This window comes from Colossoma macropomum, unplaced genomic scaffold (assembly GCF_904425465.1).
Source record: "Colossoma macropomum unplaced genomic scaffold, Colossoma_macropomum, whole genome shotgun sequence".
Taxonomy (NCBI): Eukaryota; Metazoa; Chordata; class Actinopteri; order Characiformes; family Serrasalmidae; genus Colossoma; species Colossoma macropomum.
This window is the reverse complement of record NW_023494791.1, coordinates 14,578,092-14,599,853: the sequence shown is the minus strand read 5'-3', so window position 1 is coordinate 14,599,853 and position 21,762 is coordinate 14,578,092. Positions and strand designations below refer to the sequence as shown.

The following is a 21,762-nucleotide window of genomic DNA, read 5'->3' as shown; positions in this document are numbered from 1 at the left end:
CACAGCCCACACAAGCTGGCCCACAACAATTAAGATTTCAACTGTTATGGAGGAGCCACTTTTGTGCAGAGAAATGTAGCTGAAGCCTTGAAATGACAGCGTTTGGGAGAGACGTGTGTGAGGCTAACTGAAATGCTCTTTATTACTCAGCACTGACAGTTCGTTTGTGAAGAATAGGTCCTCTCAGCATGGCTGATAATAGACCTTTATCATTCTGTTTGTGGGAGAGACACAGGAAGACAGTGTGTCATTACTGCTCCCCATATTAATTCATCTAAACATCTGGCACCATGAGCCACAGAGGAACATTGTAGATAATGTAGATTTATTTCATTAACAGTCTTACAAGTGAGGAGAGGTTAGCAGTTCATTAGTAAGTTGGTGCTATTGTTTCTAGTAAGAAAAACTTAATTATTTGATTATATGATTCACACTGCATGAATTGTGGTTATATTAAATAATCTGCATATTATAAAATAGCAATAATATTGCCAGGATAAGTTTAAAATACAGTATATATCTCCCAAAACCCCATCACCCTGCACCATCTTTCTACGCCACTGACAAACCTCTTAGCATCTCAGTGCAGGGTGCTGAATTTGAAGAAGAAGGTGTAAATGACTAAATCAGCAAGCCTATTGCCAGGGGAAAGGTATAGACAAGTGCAAAACGAGTAGTGCCTGGGGGCGTCTCTTTCTGCCAGGGAGTCCACATCCTGTTCCCCTACAGCCTCAGAACAAAAGAGTCAAAAGCAAAGATTCTGCATAAAACCATTTAATCACTGTGAACTCTTTTAATTACCTCAACAGTTCCTTAAAACTTAAGTATAATTATTTGATTAAGCTTAATTTAACATGATTATTTGCAGTTGACACAACTGTAGTCACAGCAAGAGTTAAACATGATTGATATCATAATCAGACTATTAAACCTTTAGAGACTTGTCAGTGTTCAATAAATAAACAAAAATAAACATTTTGTTTAGTGAGCAGCTTTTGTGCTTCCTTTCATAAACATATGTGAGGAGTGTGGAAATGTACTATGTTTAGGCATTTTGATTCATGAAAAATACAGTTGTGTGCAAAAGTTTGAACATTTTCAGTCAAATGACATGCTTTTTTGATTTTCTAAGTGAAAATAAGTTAACAGCCTCAACAGGGAACAAGGAACATCCTCTACAGGGAATGTCAGTGTGGTATTTTTCTGCTAATTTTAGTGGACAGTTTTTATTTATTTGCTGAGTTTAACATATTGGAAAAAAATAATAAAATCGCCCACAACTTTTTTTCATCAAATAAAAGGTCATTATGCATTAAAAGGTTTGTTCTCTGAAGTGGATGTGTACCTATTTTCTCTAAATCAATGAAACATCATTTTTTTATATTTACAAATGATTTTAAAGTTACACGTTTGTGTGTTTATATAAATACACACACACACACACACACACACACATTTTTAAATAACTAAGTAAAGCAGGCGGCACATTAGGCTGTGAAGGCCTGCTAGCTAGTATAGTAAACCACACAATCTTGGTATTAACCTTAATTTCATCGTTATGGAGCATTACCTATGGCTTATTGAATCTGTTCATATAATAATAGACATTACATTAAGTTGCAACTTTATATTTCATAAAGCTTTATTTATGAAAGACTTACTAATTCATCTAACTCGTCAGTGTGTGAAAACTGTGCTCTGTGTTCATTCAAGGCAAAACTGTGTGGAATGTGTGGGGAAGGAGCAGCCTGCACCAAACTTCAAAACCATTTTAGGAAAATAATAGCTGTGGGAATGAATTCCACTTAGATCATTTTGTTGCATGGCATGCATTTTTGGTTCATTAGGTCTGAGAAACTCAGTTGCCACTGGCTATGTGCTTTTTGTAAGAGAGAATGCTACTAATAATGGAGATGATAAATTAGATTAGAGCTCCACACATCAACACTGTGCACTTGTGTGGTATAGAGGTATAGAGCAGGATTTATAAAGTAGGTACAGTGTAGTTAAATAGTTTCTTTTTGCTTCATTAATGTCTACAAAAGTTGGAAGACGTACATTTCATTAGGAATAAATAGTTTAAAAATAGTTTTCCCCATTTTAAATTTTACCAGTCAGTGCATACAACTTTGAAGTTTTCTTTTAATTTGTGTGTTGTGACTGTTTTTGATATAAACAGAAGTTCACAGGTCCATAAGCTCTCCTTTTCCCTAATGGTAACCGGCACAGATATGATATAATATGATATGGCTGTGCTATGTCTACCTTTACCAGAGGTTGCACTATGCTGTACTTCTGCTTGATGTTCAAAAGTGCAAATGTTAACTGTGGTAGTACGCACCTGTCTTCACTGTGAAAAGTGAATGTCACATTTCACAGACATTACGAAAAGGATCCCCCATTTGGTATTGTTTAGATTTTCAGCGAGGAGCCTGACTCGGACTGTCACTGCTTATGTGATGTGTTAACAGAGTAAACAACAGGAGATGGAATTATTTTGTTCAGAATCTGAAATTTGGGGAAAATGTGGAAGTGTTGGTGTCTTCCTCCTGCTCTCGCGTCTCTCGGCTGAAAAGATGCTCAGCGAGCGTACAGAATTCTGCGCTCCTTTTAAAACTTTGTGACCTGAATCTATTGCCTGCATTATGTTTGCTACTGTACAAAAAAAAGAAAAAAAAGAAACTATACGCTTGCATTTTTCTCTAGTCAGCACTAAATGATGGATGTCAAAACAGGCCTGATGCATTATGCATATGGCATTACTGATTTAAGGTGTTTACTTGTCAGCTTGAGGAAATGCAAAAGTGTCAAGTCATGTGAATTCATAGTCCTGTCACCGCCGCTTGTATTTCATGGCTCAGAATCGCGTTTTCACATAAAAGGTTTTCAGGATCCACTTCACCAATTTTATGGTAACAAAATGAACAACATATAAAATTTATATCCTCCAGTTGATGGAAGGCAGCAAATGCTAAATATGTCTCGGCTGACCCTTAAAAGCTGAATATCCACACTGCAGTGTTTTAGGCTGGCGTCTCGGTCCTTTCATCCTTTCTCATCTTTGACACTGTCTGCCTCTTACAGCAGTACAAAGGCATTTGTAGCCAAGTCCACAGCACCCCCAGACACAGGGATTCATTTCTTTACCATGTGAAAAAATGTACTACTTATACTGCTAGAAGAAATTGTGAAAGTAATGTCTGGTAATCTATATGCTTAATAAAACATACAGTCTGTAAAAGCCCAGTAACCCCAGTCACAAGGATTTTTTTTCTTTCTCCTGTAAAACAATCTCGCTACTTATGCTACTTGAAAATAAAGTATTGGTTAAAATAAAACTGGAAACTCAATGTTAGGTAGGGACACCAAACAGAGATCGCTACAGTAGCTCGTTAGGTTGAACAAGATTTGGACAGTGCTCTGTTAAGTTTGTCCAGCATGGCAACAGCTGCTACTAAAGAAGGCACTGGTGGCTGGAGTGTGGATAGATCCACTGAACCTTCTGTCTATATGTCACTATTCTGAGAAGTTTGATCTGTTCCCTTTCCCCTCTTCTTCAGGTTTCACACCCCCTGGCATGGACAGGTCATCTCCAGACAACAGTCCAGTGCATGGCTTGGTTCGCCAGGCGTCCGTCACCACTGGCTCCAACATCCCAATCATTACTGAACTAGGTGAGTCATGACTACGGTTACGCTGCTACCATGTCAAAGTCAGGTGTGATTAGAATCTAAACTACTGTCCTGCAGTCTAACAGCTGTGCCTTTTTATGTCACCTTGATGTTGTGCCCAACGAGGTGTCTAGTATGTCCACGAACTGTGTGCTGGAACATTCGGCTGAATAGGTCAAAGTACACGTTCTTAACAATAGCCCCTTTAATGCACAGGGATAGGAGCTGGACCTGCAAGGAGGCAAAAAGCATGTTGTAAAATGGGTCCATTTATTAATAACAATGACGGTGGCGGTATTCCCAGAGCAGAAGGACTCATGAAAGTTTCAGATCTCAGAGGGCACTAAAGCACACGGGACTGGCCACTCTAACTCTCCACTGACCCAATTACAGTGCACTTCAGCGGAAGTGCCTGCGACGCAAGGAACATCACAGTCCTCGCACGCTCCGATTCCACGGGTCCCTCTAGACCAGAGGAATCAGATACGGCCCATGAGGGGCTTCCAGAGGCCCACATCTGAGACACTTAATCTCAGTGCTGTTAGAGTAGCCAAAATAGCGAGAAACGCAAGCTAAAACGAACATTTAGCCATTTTTAGGTGTTCTCCTAAATTCGCCTTAATCCCATCGAGTGTTTTTCCTTTCAAATACCTTGCTGCTACAGCAATGAAAGCTTAAAACCCACATGCCATGGAGGCAGGCTCTGTTTACCAGTTAGGCACAGATGTCTGGTATCTCGCTCTGTACTTCCAGATGCTGTGCCCCTCTCAAAACTGATACTGTACCTTTAGATTTCTAATCCCACTCTTGACATGATACTCTCATTTATGCTCTTCCTTTTTGTTTGCCTTTGAACTTGTTTCAATAACAATCTCCCCTCAACGCTGTTTTATCGTCATTAGCTAAGCCTGGCAAACTACTGCCTTTGGTTTCATTCAGTCAGGAAAAAAACAGTGGAACCAACATACAAATGATAACAGAACTGGGTAAGCTGTGCCTTTGTCCTCCACTACACTGATGCTCTGCCTCCTTCATCGGCTTGTCTTGATTTCTCTGGCTGCAGATGAGGCCTGCTCCCATGGCATCACTTTGAACACATTTTTATTCTTGGTTCTGGTTGAAATTGACTGTCTTGTTTTGGACTTTTTTTATGATTTTTTTTCCCCCTTCTCTCAGAGCATCGCTAGGCCTTTGATCACGCTAGTCTGTCCTTGTGGCTGTTTCCATAGCATCTCCCTGCAGTTCATTTCTGGAGCCCAGGCTCTTTTTCATCAGCAGCCTGTCTGAAAGACTGACATTTCTCTTCCACAGCTCACAGGAAGTCTGGGAAGAAATCAAATTTCAAAAAAAAAAAAACCCTCCAGATAAAACCTTCCTTTAAGCTGTTTATTTTTATTTATTTATTTTGGAGCTGGTCCTAATCTCTAAAGCATACATTCTGAAGAGGGGTGAAACAAAGATTTGTATGAAGCGATGTTCAAATAGAACTGGATTTCAGGGCATGTTCTCCAAACAATGGCTATTCTAGAAAAGACGCACCACTGTTGCAGTCAAGCTTAACGTGCAGATTTTTCAAAATTGGGCAGCTGTGCTGAGCAGCAATGCCTGTATTTTCTACCTTATACTTAGTTTTCTTCAATACTGAAGATTAACATTAATATTTCTGGAATGGCAATTATTCTCCACACATTATGCATTTCAATATTTATTCTTAGGGAATATTATTAACAGCAGATGCCGACAGTTTTAGGAATCAAATACTGTATGTTTTGGTTTTCACAACCTTTACCAAAATATTAATTATACTTTTTCAGACTGCATGATCTCCAAAGTGCATGGTTGTTTGTTTTTCTTCATTGTTTATTTTATTTGTTTATCTAACATATGAGCACAGTATTCACTACACAATTGTTTATCCATTTTTATCCAGTGTTACACCAGTTTTACAGTAGAGTAGCTGAACATGCTAAGATGAATTCCCTATTTTTCTATTTAAAATTGGAATTTTTAGCACTTTACTGAAGTTATAGTAATGGTATGTTTCTGTGCCACAGTGAATGACTCAAATGTTCAGTTCCTGGACCAAGATGATGATGATGACCCAGACACAGAGCTATATCTGACCCAGCCCTTTGCCTGTGGGACTGCCTTTGCTGTCAGTGTGTTGGACTCACTTATGAGTGCGGTGAGTTTAACACTGATCACCTGGTAGATGGTAGATACATAGCAATGAAATGAGACCTTGGACCTTGGTTTATATAACCAAATCTTTTTTTTTTTTTAACCAACTTATAATCATGTATCATGTATGTGTAACTTTAAACAATTCAATGTGCAAAATATGGTAATAATTTTTATGACTTATTTTTTATTAAAATAATTATTAAGTATAAATTATTAAGTAAGATGTTTTTAGTAATTAGTTGGATTATGCAGATAAATTTATGTTGGTCATAAAAAATAGTTGCTAATTTCTTATTCTGAGTAAACATTTTCACTTAGGAGTTGGGCGATATATTATTCTTATCATCGTGATAATATGCTGAATAATGCCATGATATGATTTTTGAGTATATCATGAGTTTTGTTAATACAGCTAAAAGACTAAACAACTGCATACATCATAATAAAGACAACTTTAGACCAAAAATACAGGCTGCAAACAACAACAACCCGTGTACAGTAACTACATAAATTGGAGAAGCACATGGCAGATTTGATGTTAACCCCTGTTTTTATCTAATATATTTTAACCTTTTGTTAGATGTTTATCTTGGTTTATCTTTAAAGTCAATCTGAATTGGAACAGAGAACACATTCTTCTTTCACAACATATTCACGAGTGAAACACAGTATTAGGGAACATTTCTGAGACAGCTGAGCATGTTGCTGAAAGGTGGGGGTGGAAGAAGGAAGTGAAAAATAATATTATTGGTTAATATTATTGTTCTCTGCCCGCTGATGCACAGTGATTTAGTTAATTAAGCAGGAATCATTACGATTTGATTAAAGATTATAGGGCTGAACAATTTGGGGAAAAATATTGTGATGTTTCAGACTAATATTGCGATTGCGTTTTAAATTCATTCGTTTTCTAGACATTAATTTCCAGCCCTATTTTTCTTGCACAAGAAGACCAGAACATCCACTTTTTCTGGCGTGAGGCTTGAATGCTGAGTGCGCCAGACTACCAGTTAGCTGTGATTGTGATGGCATATCTACAGCACATGTTGAGCATACAGCACTGCTTCTGATTGATCTGACCTATCTACAGGCAGTTCACAAGCTCAGAGCTATTAGGTTTAAAACTTGTTAAGACAACACAACATGCTAATAATATATTGTATAATAAAAACTGCGGCTCTTGCTAGCTAAAAATTGCACTCTTTCAAACTGCGATTTCGATACAAAACTATTAATCGTTCAGCCCTAACAAGAAAGCAAGAGTGTTGTCTTTGTATGATATGGATTCTGCTTAATATCTGCAGGGACATGAGCTAAAAAGTCTTTAGTGGTCAGTTTTAGTTTCAGGTTGACTTTAATGGTTTATTTTTGCAAATGCTGAATTAAAAAAATGCACATTTTAATCATTTTTTAAACATGGCATTTCTATTTTGCTCATGTATTTTGTCTGTTCCACATTTTTTACAAACCTCATAAAAACTAAACCTGTATAATTTGTGAAAATGTCTTAAATTATCGCAATGTTATTATTATATTTCCTACCGCCTTCCTTAAATTTGACCATTTATTCATTATTACACAGAATTAACAAGGGAAACTTTTTCTTACTGTTCAGTTTTACTAGTATTGAACAGTGTTTTTGCATTTTCAATGAGGTTTCTGTGTGTGCTCTGTTAAATAGCTTAATGATGGAGTGAACAAAGTAGCCTGTCAGAAGCTTCATCACAGCTCCATTTTACTCCCATCATGAGGTGTTATATAGAATTACATGAAGGTGTCTCATGATCTGTTGAAGCTAATCCTCTGAAATAGTGCATAGGAAAGAGGAAACCTCAGGCTGTGGTGTGCTCAGATGTAGGATTGGTGCGTTACCGGTAGGCAGAAGGTTCGTAAATGAAACGCCACATTGATCAGACACTAGTGTCAGCTGCAGTGACATCAAAAGGAAAGTTGTTGCCAAGACTCCTCATATAATGTGTCATGAAATGAACTTTCAAGAGGCTTATTAGATCTTTTAACAAGGTAAGTGCTCGAGTTCTCTTTAATGGCATGCCTTGACACACAAGGTGGGCTCCTATGAGGTCCAAAAGCTTTAATCTCCAAACAATGTCATCTTAGGTAGAGAGGGAGAGATAAGACTTTTTTCTTTCTTTCTCTTCCTCTCTTTTTCTCCCCTTTTTTGTCTTACTTACGACCATTGCTGCCTCCCCCCCAACCTTATCCGCATGATGGCTTAATTCCAGTACCTTTCACTTTAAGTGAAGTTAGAACAAAGCAGCCTTCAAGTGCGTTCCACTCTGGACAAAGGTGAAGCTGGCTAATAGACAGCTCTCATCCATCATTCAGCTGAATGGTGCTGTCAGGGGCCTAGAGAGGTGTCACTCCAGCACACAGTCCGAGTCCCACCTCCGTCTGCCACTCACGCCAGCACCTGACACACTGAAGCACCCATGCACACACATACACACACACACACACGCACACACATACACATGCACACAGTCACAGACTTATATACACATGCTAAAGGAACCTGGCCCTAGCAGCAATACAGAATCAGCACCATACAATAACGGATCGCAGATAGACGTGTCAGAACTGCATTGTGGAAAGCAGAAATATGCTAAAATGACAAGGTGACAAAGCAGAGACTGACTTTTCTCCTGATTTAATTTTAAATTTACATTTATTCATTTAAATTGGTATCTATCAAAATGTGCAAACAGTGGAAGCCAATCCAAAGCAAAGTAGCAAGAGAAACTGCAAAGATTTCTAAGCTAAATGACAAGAGCTCCATAATAAATTAATCTAGTTAACTAAGACTAGATCCGTAAGTGTAGACCATTCTTAACCCATCCATGTGCAACAACTAAATTTAGCATGAAAAAAAAGCCACAGAACTTGTTCTGATATGTCTAAACAAAAAAAGTTACACCTCTAACAGCACCTGTTTCAGATTACATGTAATTTTCGTGCCTTTATTCACAATCATATCTGGATTTTATATTACTTTGTTGATGTAGTCCCATGTGAAAAGAAGACTGGGTTTGACAAGTGCAGAGGACAAAACAATAAAAAGGAAATTCTTATCTAAACTTAAAATATAAAGTATTATTAAGGTTTTAATTTGACACATATTGATCACAAGGTAACGTACATTTTGATTGCAAAAATAGAACTACAGTACTATGCAAAAGGCATAGACCACCCTCATTTATTTAATTTTAAGTCAACATGGCCATTAATTACAAGGTGTTCAATTTTCTTCATCAGGAAAAAAACATTTTTATCAGACAATTACACAAAACCCTCAACAACTAAATATAATGTCAATTCCTGGGATTTAATATTTATTTAGTAAAGAAATCTGCAGGGCGATTTTTCCACACCCCCAAAGTTCAATCTTAGTAGTTGGTTTATTTTCTGTATCTCTTAATTCAGATAATCCAAACACATTCAGCGATGTTAAGGTCTGGACTCTGGGGTGGTCAATCCATTGTTCTGAGAACAGAAGCAACTTATTTGGTTTGCAAATTTTCTTCGTTTCGACTATTTCCTTTTCTCAGTAACAGCTTCTTGACAGCTACACATCCTTTCAGACTCATAGTTGTCTTCTCACTGTGGAAGGATGGACAGAAACACCTGTGGATTTTTTCAGATCTAAAGCAAGAGCAGAGCTTGATTTTCTCCTAACTATCAGAGATGAAAACCTCAAGTACTGTTTATCTGATAGTGATAGCTTTGGTGGTCTGCAAGGTCTTGCATGGTTGTTAGGTTGTCTCATTTCCTCTGTGTCTTTTAATCATTTTTAAACTCTAAATTTCCTGTTTTTCTACTTGCTTTCCTTTCACTTTCCTCTTCCTTATGCAAGTAGATTATCTTATGTCTCTGAAAAGTTTCCTGAAAAATGACTGACTTGTAATTACTGGCCATTTTGACTGGAAATTAAATAAGCGGATGGTCTCTGACTTTTGCACAGTACTCTATGCAGCCCCAAACACCATTTGCCACAAGAGCTCACCCACTGACTGCACTCTGAGCCACATAAAGCTCTAATTAGTTCTAGTAATGATAATTGATATCAGAGAGGTCTTCTGCTAATAGCACGTGTGAAGTGCTCTCCTGTTAAGCATGGCCGCGGCTATCAAATGAACGGTGAAGAGCAAGGGGGGAGGAAAGGGAAAAAAAACCAACAACAACAACAGCTGGCTTAATTGCATTCCCGTGTCTCTTCCTGTGGTGGGGAGCACGATGTGAAGAGACAGCTCGGGGTCTAGATAACAAGGCTCAGGATGGCTTGGAAAAGCCTCAGCGTCTTCCTTGCTGTTGCGGCTCTAATGGCGCTCTCGTCCGTATCCCCCACCTTATCTCCTCAGACATACTTCAACGATAATATCCTCACGCTGATCCGGACACTGGTCACGGGAGGCGCCACGCCGGAGCTGGAGGCGCTGCTGGCGGAGGAGAACGCGCTGCGCGGAGGCTACAGCACACCGCAGACGCTGGCTAACAGGGACAGGTGTCGGGTGGCCCAGCTGGCCCTGTACGACGGGCCCTTTGCAGACTTAGGGGTAAGTGGGATGCTTAAGAGGAGCTGACACGTTTTGTCACTTTCCCCAACAGCGTGCGGTCCCCTGTCCCACGCCTCTGCCGCCCGCTAATGCAAACTGAACATGCCGGGCACGCAGAGGAGGCCTAGAGAGAGAGAGAGAGAGCGAGAGAGAGAGGGAGAAAGTGTGTGTGTATGTGCAGGAGGCAGTTGGGTGGAAAAATAAGCCTGTCTCAAACCATTCCTTGCATTTTTCCGGCATTATCAGCTGTGTAAGACTGATCCCTATTTTTTAGTCCATGTCACAATAGTGTTCGTGCTACGCAGAGATGATACAAATTCAGAGGATATTTCTCTGGCTTGCAAACGCTTACTGTAAAGCCTTGTGTAGCAAGTGACTAGCCGTGTCATCCCTGCATGTCCCTGTGCCTTTCTGAGAAAATATTCAATGGTAGAGGCACTTCCCAAACTTTCAACAGCTGCTCAAATTCTAATTCTAACTGTCGTCTCTTTCAGGATGGTGGTTGCTATGGGGACTTGTTTTGTAAAGCACTGAAAACGTACAACATGCTGTGCTTTGGGATCTATAGATTAAGAGATGCGCACCTAAGTACACCAAGCCAGTGCACGAAAAGGTGAGCTGTCTTCTCCTGACCATTTCTTTTCCAAAGTGTTTTCACTCAGAACATTTCCTTGACAGGTCTACAGTCCACAGGAAGAAACCTTCAAATCTTTCCAGTTTCTAGCCAGTCCATGCTGTCAGTGTGTAATAAATGGTACAATGGTTGTAGGTGTACAGCAGAGCACACATCTGTTGATACCTGTGATGCTTTTTAAAACAAACATTCAAGGAAAGTATAAGTTCTGTTAAGGCAATAGTTTGGCAAAAAATCTAATTTATATTTTTTTTAAAAATCAAGTCAATCAGTTTGGTGTCTGAAGTTTGCCTCTTTAGTTTTGCACTGAAGCTAGAAAGCTTATGTAGTCGATGTAATGGAAGCTAGAATTGGCAAAAGTACGGAGGCTTCTAGAAGGCTGCTGTTACAGCTTTTAGCTATATGGTGTACTTTTGTAATTTTTTTATAAGTAACTGTATATCATACCATGTCAGAAACCACATAAACAAGTCTATCTGTGGTTAATAAGCTCGTATAACTATTACTTAAGCTACATAATTAATAGACACAAATGTACAATTTTAAAATTTGTCAGTTTTCTATGCAAATGTTGCCTGGACACACCACCAATGCTTCCACATATCTCCACAGATACGTCATCACCAACCCACCCTATGAGTTTGAGTTGGTCCCCACAGACCTGATCTTCTGCCTGATGCAGTTTGACCACAATGCAGGCCAGTCCCGAGCCAGCCACTCCTCTCATTCCTCGCACTCATCCAGCAAGAAGAGCTCCTCGGTCCACTCCATTCCGGCCACCAACCGGCAGAACCGCAGCAGCAAAGCCCGTGAGGCCCGAGACAAACACAAGTAAGACTGGCAGTGTGTGCTCTGTGTGTGTGTGTGCTTGTTGACTGCTGTCTTTTGAGCAATGTCGTACAGAAAGGGTAATGTGTATGTTTTTTGTATCTAACACTTCTTGTTTTGTTTGTGAGTTTGCTCCGTGGTCATCTGCATGTGACCCTTCTGAGCCCTGCTCTGAGCCCACGTTTAGAACCACACATGCATCGCCTCATCCCAACCACACCATACATCAGGGTCACATCAGCACTGGTCCGCATATGGCTGTTCCATTATAATGATGCAGTAGAATGCCAAGGGAACTTTACAGAGTTTTGCTTCTCTAAAAATAGCCTTATGAAAGGATTACTTAAAGTGATGGTTTGGCCAAAAACTCCAATTTAAACAAGATTTCCTTCTCTTAAATGGAGCAAACATGTTAACTGTCTAAAGTTTACTTCTTTAGTTTTGTACTGGAGCTGTGAGGCTAATGTAGCTAGCAGTTGATGTGGAAGCTCATAGTCTCTGGCCATTTTATTAAGTACACCTCCTTGTGTCTACACATGATCCAGTTCGCATGTAGGTGCGCTTTGTAATTCTACAAACACAGATTGCAATGCATCTGTTGTCAATGGCCAGGACCCTCATAGGACCAGGTATTATTTGAGTGGTGGATCCTCTTCACCACTGCAGTGACACTGACCTGGTAGGTTGCACTGGTACAAGATGATGAGACACAGCAGTGCTGCTGGAGTTTCTCAACAATATGTACACTTACTGTCCACTCTATTAGACGCACCCACCCTGTTGGTCCACCTTAGAAGTTAAAAGTTAGAGATGATAGCTCATCTGTCTGTTTGTGTTTCTGGTCACAGGATGGGGTTGTCAGGATGTTCTTGGTTGGTGGACTGTTTTTAGTCCAGCAGAAACTCCATAAACACTACATTTTATACAGAAAACAGATGGACTGCAGTCTGCAATTGTAGAACAATGACGTGCGCCTATATGAAAAGCGAGCCTGAGTGTAGAGACAAGGTAGTTGCACCTAAAAAAGTGGCCAGTGAATGTATAACTAATCTATAAGTTAGATGCGCAACCTGTCTCATACTGCTTCCTAAGTATGTCACATACCTTAAAACAGTTGTAGCAGCCATCTTGAAGCCAAATTTTTGTTTGTAGAAAAATATTTAAACAAGTCTATTTGAGATTACAACTCAACATTGTATGAGACAAGTCTGAGGATTTTGGCATGTAGTTTGAACAGTGCTAACTGGCGGCTGTAAGCTTCTGTTACTAGTTAATTAGTATTGTTGCTCTAATATAAAACTAAAGAAGCAAACTTGAGGCACCAAACATTTGGCTGACTACATTTGGGGGTGTAAATTCGTTTTTGGTCAAACTTTTGCTTTAATTTAAAAAAATGGCATTATCATTTTAGTAGTGTGAGTTACTTATAAGGAATGTATCTATGCAGAAGTACATGTCTTTGTATGATTTACTGAGTATCAATGTATGACTGTTTATGCACTGATATTTGTATATAAAACATATACAAATATTTCTTATTTATTTTGTTTAACTTGTTTAAGTGCTGTAGATTTACGTGACTGTACACTTTCTGACATGGCCTAGGTCCTCTTTTCCATTTGATGCTCATTTGTAGTAGAGCAGGATTTGACCACATGAGCTCATTCATTGCCTTCCTGAGTGTTTTCATTCTCATTTGTCTCTGTGCGTGTGAGTTGCAATTGCATGTCCATGTTTTAGTCTGTGTTGCTTATTTTTAGCAATGTTTTAGTAAGTTTTGAATTTGCTAGTTGGGGTGTAGAGCTGGTAAGATTCCGAAATGCCTTGCAGATGCAGGAGACTTGGTGATGTTTTTTTTGGAAATAATGTCCAGAACAACACAATAGAAGACATGAAAAGCTAATCGAAAACTTGTTATGGAGTTGTTGTGGTTGAAAACTCTATCCCTTCCAAAAACCTGCAACTGCAAGATATTATGAAAAGTTAAATATTTTATTACTAGAACCTGAAACATATTTAAGTATCCCCATGCTGGGAGAACATAGAGAACTTTGAGTGTATAAAGAAAACAAAACTCACTTATTATGTCTTTACAGTGATTTGGTTAATTTGTAGAACTTTATTCTCATTAAGATATAGATATGTAATAGAATTATTACGTAAGCAGGGCATTAACTTAATGTTAATACAGCAAAATATATTAAATATAGAGCCTTTAAAGTTCAGTATAAATTACAGGAAGGAAGATGCAATAATAAGCGTTTATTCATGTGTATTAGAGATATAACTAAGACGTACAGTACTTGAGTTAAGTAAAAATGAAATACATTTGTAGTTAAATGAAGTTTGTAATGAGAGGGATTTATTTTTAATGTTTTATTTATCTAAAACTGTACGTTAAAATAAAAAGTCATGTCAGTAAGAGTGTTTTAGACATGTTACTTGCCTTAAGAACTGTAAAACTTACTTAGACCACTTCTTTTTCTAAAGTGCAACAAGGATGAATAGAATGGGCCAAGGTATGCAAGTTAATGATTATGCATGATATAGCACCTGTTGTGAGATATCTGAATCATAACTTTGTCCTTGTGGAGCACTGTTATGAGAGGGGATGTTGATTTTACTTTTAAAGGAAATCATGCCTACATTTCACCATTGCTTTCCAACAGAAAGCAAATGGCTGCTGCTGCTGCCTAACTCTTTGTCATGCTTAGGATCATCTGAGCATTGCATGTGGTTGATTATCATCCTCTACCTTTTTACCTCTATACCTGAGTTCATCTGACAAGTTTCTCTAGATGCCCCCCCTATTTGTTTGATTTCCTTTTCCATGTATGTATCAGTAGGTTTGGTTTCTTTGTTAAATTGAAGACAAATTGTGTGAGAGGTCTGTGTGTTTGCACATTTTTCCTATACACCAGTCTGATGATTCTTAAGCCCCCAATGCTCCATTTGGATCAGAGGAAAAAGGCTATTCATATAATCAGACATCGGCATGTAACCTGATGCCGATGCTTGAAAGACGCTACTTGCCCAGGTTGGGAAAAGAGCTGATAGAGAATTAGATACACCCAATTTATTTTTAAACAGCTTGTGAAAATTATATTAATTAATATTTTTATGGAACAAGAATGATTAAAACTATGAATTGTCTCTAATTCAACATACTTTGATTTGTGATATACTGTCTGAGGTTTGGATGAGTTGCAAAATTATAAAAATGTAATACTTCATGGTTTCCTATAGCGATCTAAAACTGAATTCCAGAGTGCCTCCACTACATTGTAAAATTATTTGGAGTTTCAACTTAAAGTAAGTTACTGCTAGCTGCTTTAACATGTTTATTGAATGAGTAATAAGTTAACAGCGCGTAAAATGACAGTTATTATTCTATTAACTTACTATTAGAAATTCTCTTAACTTAAAAATAAAATAAAAAGTAAGGCAGCCAGGTTGCTTACTTTTTTTAAGTTAAACGTGTGTGCTTACCGTGTACACTACAGTTACACTTACAGTGTACACTACTACTGTTAATTTTACAATCAGTGTTCAAAAGTTTTGAATCAGTGTTTTCAGATAAATGTATAAAATTCATTTCACAGGGTTATATAATTACAAATAATGTGTTCACGGTGATAAACAGAGCTGCAGCTGATTCTAAAATTACTGCATAAAGTTAAATTTATGCTGATGAATATCCATCATCCATAATATTTTGTATTTCAGAAGTGACAGTTGGATAACTTGACAAAAAATAGATAATGACTGTATGACTGTAACAGTAGTTTTTTATCCTTGAATAACTTGTTTACAGCAACATCTAGAAGTACTCTGTGTTGTCTAGTTTGGAATTTCTAAATATACATTATATTTTTTCCATGATATGTGTTGTTGGGAGCTGTCTTTACACATATCAGAAATATCGGTGGCATATTATGATTAACATCACCATTTTTGTTTTCCATTATACGTCACCTGTTATTCTTTTCAAAAACGGATTATATCCAAAACTTTTAAAAATGGATATACAGCATTTTGGAATGACAGTCTTCATTCTATTATTCTAGATAAAATAAAATTTAAGAAGTACATTAATATGAAATTCCAAACTTTTGAATCCCACTTTTTAATATTATATACAGTGTATAATGATTTAGTTGCTAATTCTGACTTTTTAGCAAGAAAATAATTTGATAATTACTTTTAAATATCTCCCAGCACTCCAGATTTCAGAGTGCTCTTTTCCCACTTCACGTAACAAACTGCAAGATACTCCAACTCTAAAATGTGGATTGGCTCGATCAGAACTTGCTCATCCAGACCGGGGGAAGTTGACAGCTAAACGTTCTCCTCTTGGCAGAAGTCTCATCAAAATGTAAGAAAGGAAAACATGATGAGAAGCCCGGTTCCTCTGAAATTGGTTTTCTTAACTCTTGCCATGCCAGAGGATGTCTCAGGGCAATATGAGTGCCAGAATCAGTAGTGAACTCAGGGGAATAGAGCGAGGTGGCTGACTCCTTGCACCACCGCAGGCACAACTCCACTCACATCAAACGCCTGTGCTGTGACACTCTAGCCTGCAGGCCTTCGCTGCCTGACACTCCGAGCTCCACACACACTTTCACATTGAAGTCGGAGTTAGAAATGTCAGAGTGCTAGAAAATGACACCGCCTGTGGGAAGTTGAGCAGGATGAGGACAGAAATTCACCCCACACGTTGGCTTAAAGTCTGTAATTTGGCACGTTGTGTCTCATTTCCCAGATTTTGCGCTGGTTACAGTGGGAAAGGAATGTTGAACTTCAGAGCAGACCTGACCCCACCGTGATAATGAATGCAGAAACACAGCATGATGTACCCCATTTCTATACTCTACAGTGTGTTCTTCAGTGTGTTTAGAGGCTGGAATTTTTTTTTTCTTTTACATACATACATTTTGCTGTCTCATAAAGAGAGAAAGCATTAGCATTAGTGGAACCACAACCTGTATTTTCACCCTGTGGTTGTTGAATGTGAATGTGGATAGAAAGAGGATTCTTTTTTCTGTAAGTGAAGAACTGTACACAAGCGTTCTATACTAACGTTGTCCTTTCCGTCTTCCCTTGCTCCTCTTCTGCCCGGTGATCTCCCAGAAAAGAAATGGTTTACAGATGAACCGGAAAATGCCTACCCAAGGAACATTCAAATCAAGCCGATGAGCACTCACATGGCCAATCAAGTCAATCAGTACAAATCCACTACCAGCCTGATTCCACCTATCAGAGAAGTCGAAGATGAATGCTGAATCCCTGGCCTTTGATGACGTGGAGGGAGTCGGAACATCGTGTCGTGAAAAAATTAGTGATGATGATGATGATGATGAAGATAACGAGATGGCTACAATGGTGACGATTCACTGTAACTTCCCTTGCAGCACAGCTCAAGGGACTTGTCGCGATCATGGAAACTGGAAGGGACCTCTTATGTGTATACCTTTAATGTTACTTCCATGCTTTTGGAAACATTTAATTTATAAATGTATACATAGTGATGTACATAATGACAATCAAGTAAGGATTGTACAGCCCCCTAGCACTTTTTGAAATTATGTTTAAAAAAAAAAAAAGTACTTCCTGTAATTCTTTGCAATATCTCATGTCTGTCGTGACCTGACTCTGTGCAGAAGGGTTTGTGTTATGGAGGATGAGGGTCACAGTCACTCATCTCATCCTGACATTACCCAAAGAAACTCATCTGAAGCGTCAAATAAGCCCCACACATTGAGTTACAGTACACACCCTCATCTGCTTCTTTTTGCACTAAACCTGATCAAGTTATTGCGGAATAACTTGAAAAACAAACGAAAAAAAAGTCTGGGTTGCTCACTGGGTCATGGAAAGAGTGTCTCTGTGTCTGATTCACTGCGTGGCAGGACTGTGTAGCAGGAATGGGAAATGAATGTGGCGAGTGTCAGGGTGTGCGTGGACCTCAGTCCTGCATGGAGCACGCTAGGGGCATTCATTCAACCGAGTACATGTTGCATCGCACAAACCTGGACATCTAGAGAGGGGAAAAGTGGTTTCATTTCCATCCATACACATCGTCCAGGCCATCATATATATGGGAATGTATTTGCCATAGTTCTATAATAATGCAAAAGGTTGTCCCCAACGTAGCCCTACAAAATTGGCAATACATTATGAGGATATGCACTACTTTTGTTGACGTCTTTCCATCATGCTTGACTACTCGTTTGCTGTGGTTGGAAAAAAAAAATGGTGTGATCAAAGCTCATGATGTGGTCGTTTGGATGAGGCACAAGAAACAAATGCTTTGTTTGTGCCTGCGGATCTGTTATCAATATAAAATGAATGAATTACACACTGCACTCACCTGCTGATAATCCTACTATGATTGAGCTTTCAGATCATATTTAACGTTCTCTCTCACTGGAACTGAAGCTGGCGTGAAGATAGCATCGCTTTAAGCATAGATACGCGTACGGTTTAATATGCCACATATTGCGAAAAGTGGGCATCCATGGTTCCTCCTTCTGAGTGTAGCCACTGCCTGACACATTGTTGGCACAGAGGCAGAGATGTGCTTGGATGTTCTCTGTGACCAACCGTGATGCCTTAAAAGAAACGCAAGAGATAAAGAGACAGATGCAAAAGCCAAGCTCAATCATAGTTGTCAATTATCATCAAATCTTGAAAATCCTTTGTGTTGCTTTTGGTAATAGACTGGATAGAATGAACTACACTTAACAAGACTGGAACACGCTTGTGTAGCCTTTATGTTAAGTGGGAAGTATACAAATACTAAGCAGAACTTTGGAACGTTGCTTCGGAAGTTCTGCCAGATTTATACATACTGTACGTACATACTTATTTTTTATCCATATGAGCGTAATCATTTTGTACTTATTTTTATACATATCAAAGAACTTTATTTCTAAAATTATCTTAAATGCATCTTACCAAGACTACAGTGCACACCAATTCAGTTTGTCTGTTTTTACCCTTGGGAACAGAACATATCACATTGCTTTAAAAATAAAAAAGAGAGAGAACGTAATAGATGTTATAGGAGACAACCTGAGTCAAAAAGGTACAACCTCAGCTCTCCATTCGGTTTCCTTAGAGTGTGCTTCGAAACTCAATACATGGGCTGCTTTGAAGGACCTTTGTACCTGTATCAATTAAAAATGTGTACTATGTTTCATTTTCATTGGCTGAGATTAAAATATACAACTCATGCAGCGCTTAGATGTAAACAATAGTTGAACTCGGAGTTAAAAGCGATGGTGATAAATCAGCTGAAATTGACTTAAAAGGTGCATGAGATGGCTAACTGCTAATGGTTTGCACCTACTCTTTCTTTTCTGAGGGTAGAATTGATAATGCTTTCATTGATATTGACCTAAATTAGGTCTCAGGATAAAGAGGAACATGAAGTATTTTCATGTGCATTCACTCAAAACTGTGTTTCAGAAGGCACACTGAGAAGATCTTCAGGCATCCTCAATCAGCAGAGAGCTAATAGCCATACGATTGTAGACATAAGAAGAAAAAGACGTTGCTACAATCCCATCTACTGAGGAAAAAACGCATAGTGTCAAAGTATGTTGTGTAAATTCTGCCCATTATAGGCCACGTTTTATTTTCCGAAGAAAAAGGATCTCAGCTTTAATGTTTGTCTACTGGATGTAGTATGATCCTACTGCAGCCAACTAGGCTTTGTCCTGAAGTGATTTTTTGAATTGTGAATACATTGATGTTACACTTTGTAGCAAGTAGATTTATTTAAAAAAAAAGAATTGTGAGTAAAATGTATGTAAAATTGGATTGTCAATAACATACTTGCTAGCCTGAAAAAGGAATTCTGACCTAAAATGAATCAGTATACATTGGAGTTAAAAGTCAATTTTAATTTTTTTTCTTCATAGGTGACTCGTCTATGTAAGATCCTTTTCCTGTAATGAAACTCCTGCAGTACATTACAAAGAAGAGCAGAAATACAGTGAAAGCAGGTTTCGTTTGAAGAAAGACGGACTTGGAGGCTAGCCTAAATTTCATACTGTATTTTTTTAAAACAGAATTTTATGTGAATTCTTTTACGTCAGAGTTTACATTCCATTTTGTCAGCTTTTAAGAGTTTATGTTACAGTTTATGCTACAGTCCTTGTTTGTTTGATACTGTCACAATCACTGACTTGTTTACAGATTTATCTTTTCTTTTCTTTATCAGACTTCTCAGATAGCAAGCCTGAAAATAAAACACGAAGCAGGATTATTCATTAAAAACAAGCAATCAAAACACATCTGGAATGTCGGCTTTCGGTCAGTACGTTTTGATTTCACCCCTAAAATCTGTCCCCAAAGTGATGAACAATGGTTGTCCTTCAGCTTGACTTTCTTCTCCAGTGCAAGAAAACAGCAGGTGATCTTTTTGTATCGAGCATGAGGTGAAAAGGTATCCTCAGCATATCAGACTGTTTCAAGTGCCATGACGGTGCCTCTCGAGCAGCATCATTCAGTCATGTGTTAAAAATGTGAAGATGGATTTAGAGTACAGTGGCATCTAACGCTGGCATGGGGAACATCCAAGCCATCCACGCCTCCATGCCAGTGCAGTGCCAGGCAGTGCAGTCAGACAAAGGAGGAACGATTGAAGCCCCACTAAAGCGAAAAGTGGCATCCAAGTGGCCAAGTGGCTCACATATGCATAACCCAGCTGTACAACGTATATCATGAATGGTTTTAAAGGAAATCGCCATAAATTATTAACATAGTGAGACATAACACTGACTGAAAGATGCAGGAGAGGCACCAAATGAGTTTTCAGTTATAAACACCTGTTCATTTGTTCAGGACTGTTTGTTCAAGTGCAAACTTACTAATGTTTATCATGCACCAGTCACAGTTCGCAGATTTCTGGCAATTTTACAGTACTGTGAAGATTGGGGTGTTACTAAAAATTAGGAATTGTATAGAATAAACTGCTTTGAGGGAATTAAGTCTTAACAAGCTGAAATTGCATTGGGATGTTTTTTTTTTTCATTTCAATAAACAATGTAGGACATTGACTTATATCTTTAATTACTAGCATATTCATTACAGGAAAACGGAGTTACTCATAGAAGACTTAATTGTTTGAGCTGTTTAAGCTAATGGATAACTGGAGAAATTGATGGTGCTGAGTTGATCTACCTGACTCTGTCAAATATAACCTGCTGATAAATATACTGTCTTGTACAAAAAGTTTGTACATAAATTGTACATGTTTCTTTTTGTATTTTCTCAAATTAAAATGGATGTATTTGTGTTCTAAACGCTGATTACTTGTCTGTTTTTCCACTTTGCTGCTATGTTCATGTTTGCAATGCAAACAAACAACACAAAAATAAAGCTTAAGCAGTTTTTAACATTATACAAGCTTAAAAAAATGCAGGTTTGAACCTTAAACATGCTTAAAGAAATGCAGGTTTGAATCTTAAACACGCTTAAAGAAATGCAGATTTGGATCTTAGACTTGCTTTAAGAAATGCAGGTTTGAATCTTAAACATGCTTAAAGAAATGCAGGTTTGAATCTTAAACACGCTTAAAGAAATGTAGGTTTGAATCTTAAACATGCTTAAAGAAATGTAGGTTTGAATCTTAAACACGCTTAAAGAAATGCAGGTTTGAATCTTAAACACGCTTAAAGAAATGCAGGTTTGAATCTTAAACACGCTTAAAGAAATGCAGGTTTGAATCTTAAACACGCTTAAAGAAATGCAGGTTTGAACCTAAAGCAAGCTGGCAGAAATCCATATTAAATGGCACTGATTGTCTTATGGATTATGGATAACGGATCTTTCAGGTGTAATATCCTGAAACAATGCTAATGTCTCC

At 38.3% G+C, this 21,762-nt stretch overlaps 1 protein-coding gene across 5 annotated transcripts in view; it reads left to right on the top strand.

Moving 5' to 3' along the window:
* kcnma1a (potassium large conductance calcium-activated channel, subfamily M, alpha member 1a) overlaps nucleotides 1–21,199 on the top strand; it is a 225,451-nt gene extending 204,252 nt beyond the window's left edge. For 2 of the 5 annotated variants that reach the window (XM_036574032.1, XM_036574030.1), the window contains 6 exons: nucleotides 3,561–3,674; nucleotides 5,726–5,856; nucleotides 10,232–10,426; nucleotides 10,921–11,039; nucleotides 11,673–11,891; nucleotides 17,019–21,199. In XM_036574032.1, the coding sequence (XP_036429925.1) occupies nucleotides 3,561–3,674; nucleotides 5,726–5,856; nucleotides 10,232–10,426; nucleotides 10,921–11,039; nucleotides 11,673–11,891; nucleotides 17,019–17,040 (800 nt within the window). In that variant the 3' untranslated portion in view covers nucleotides 17,041–21,199. Of the gene's footprint in view, nucleotides 1–3,560; nucleotides 3,675–4,573; nucleotides 4,658–5,725; nucleotides 5,857–10,231; nucleotides 10,427–10,920; nucleotides 11,040–11,672; nucleotides 11,892–14,378; nucleotides 14,408–17,018 lie in introns of all 5 variants that reach the window. The other 3 variants (XM_036574033.1, XM_036574028.1, XM_036574031.1) reach the window with 3 other exon arrangements.
* Nucleotides 21,200–21,762: the final 563 nt, after the last annotated feature.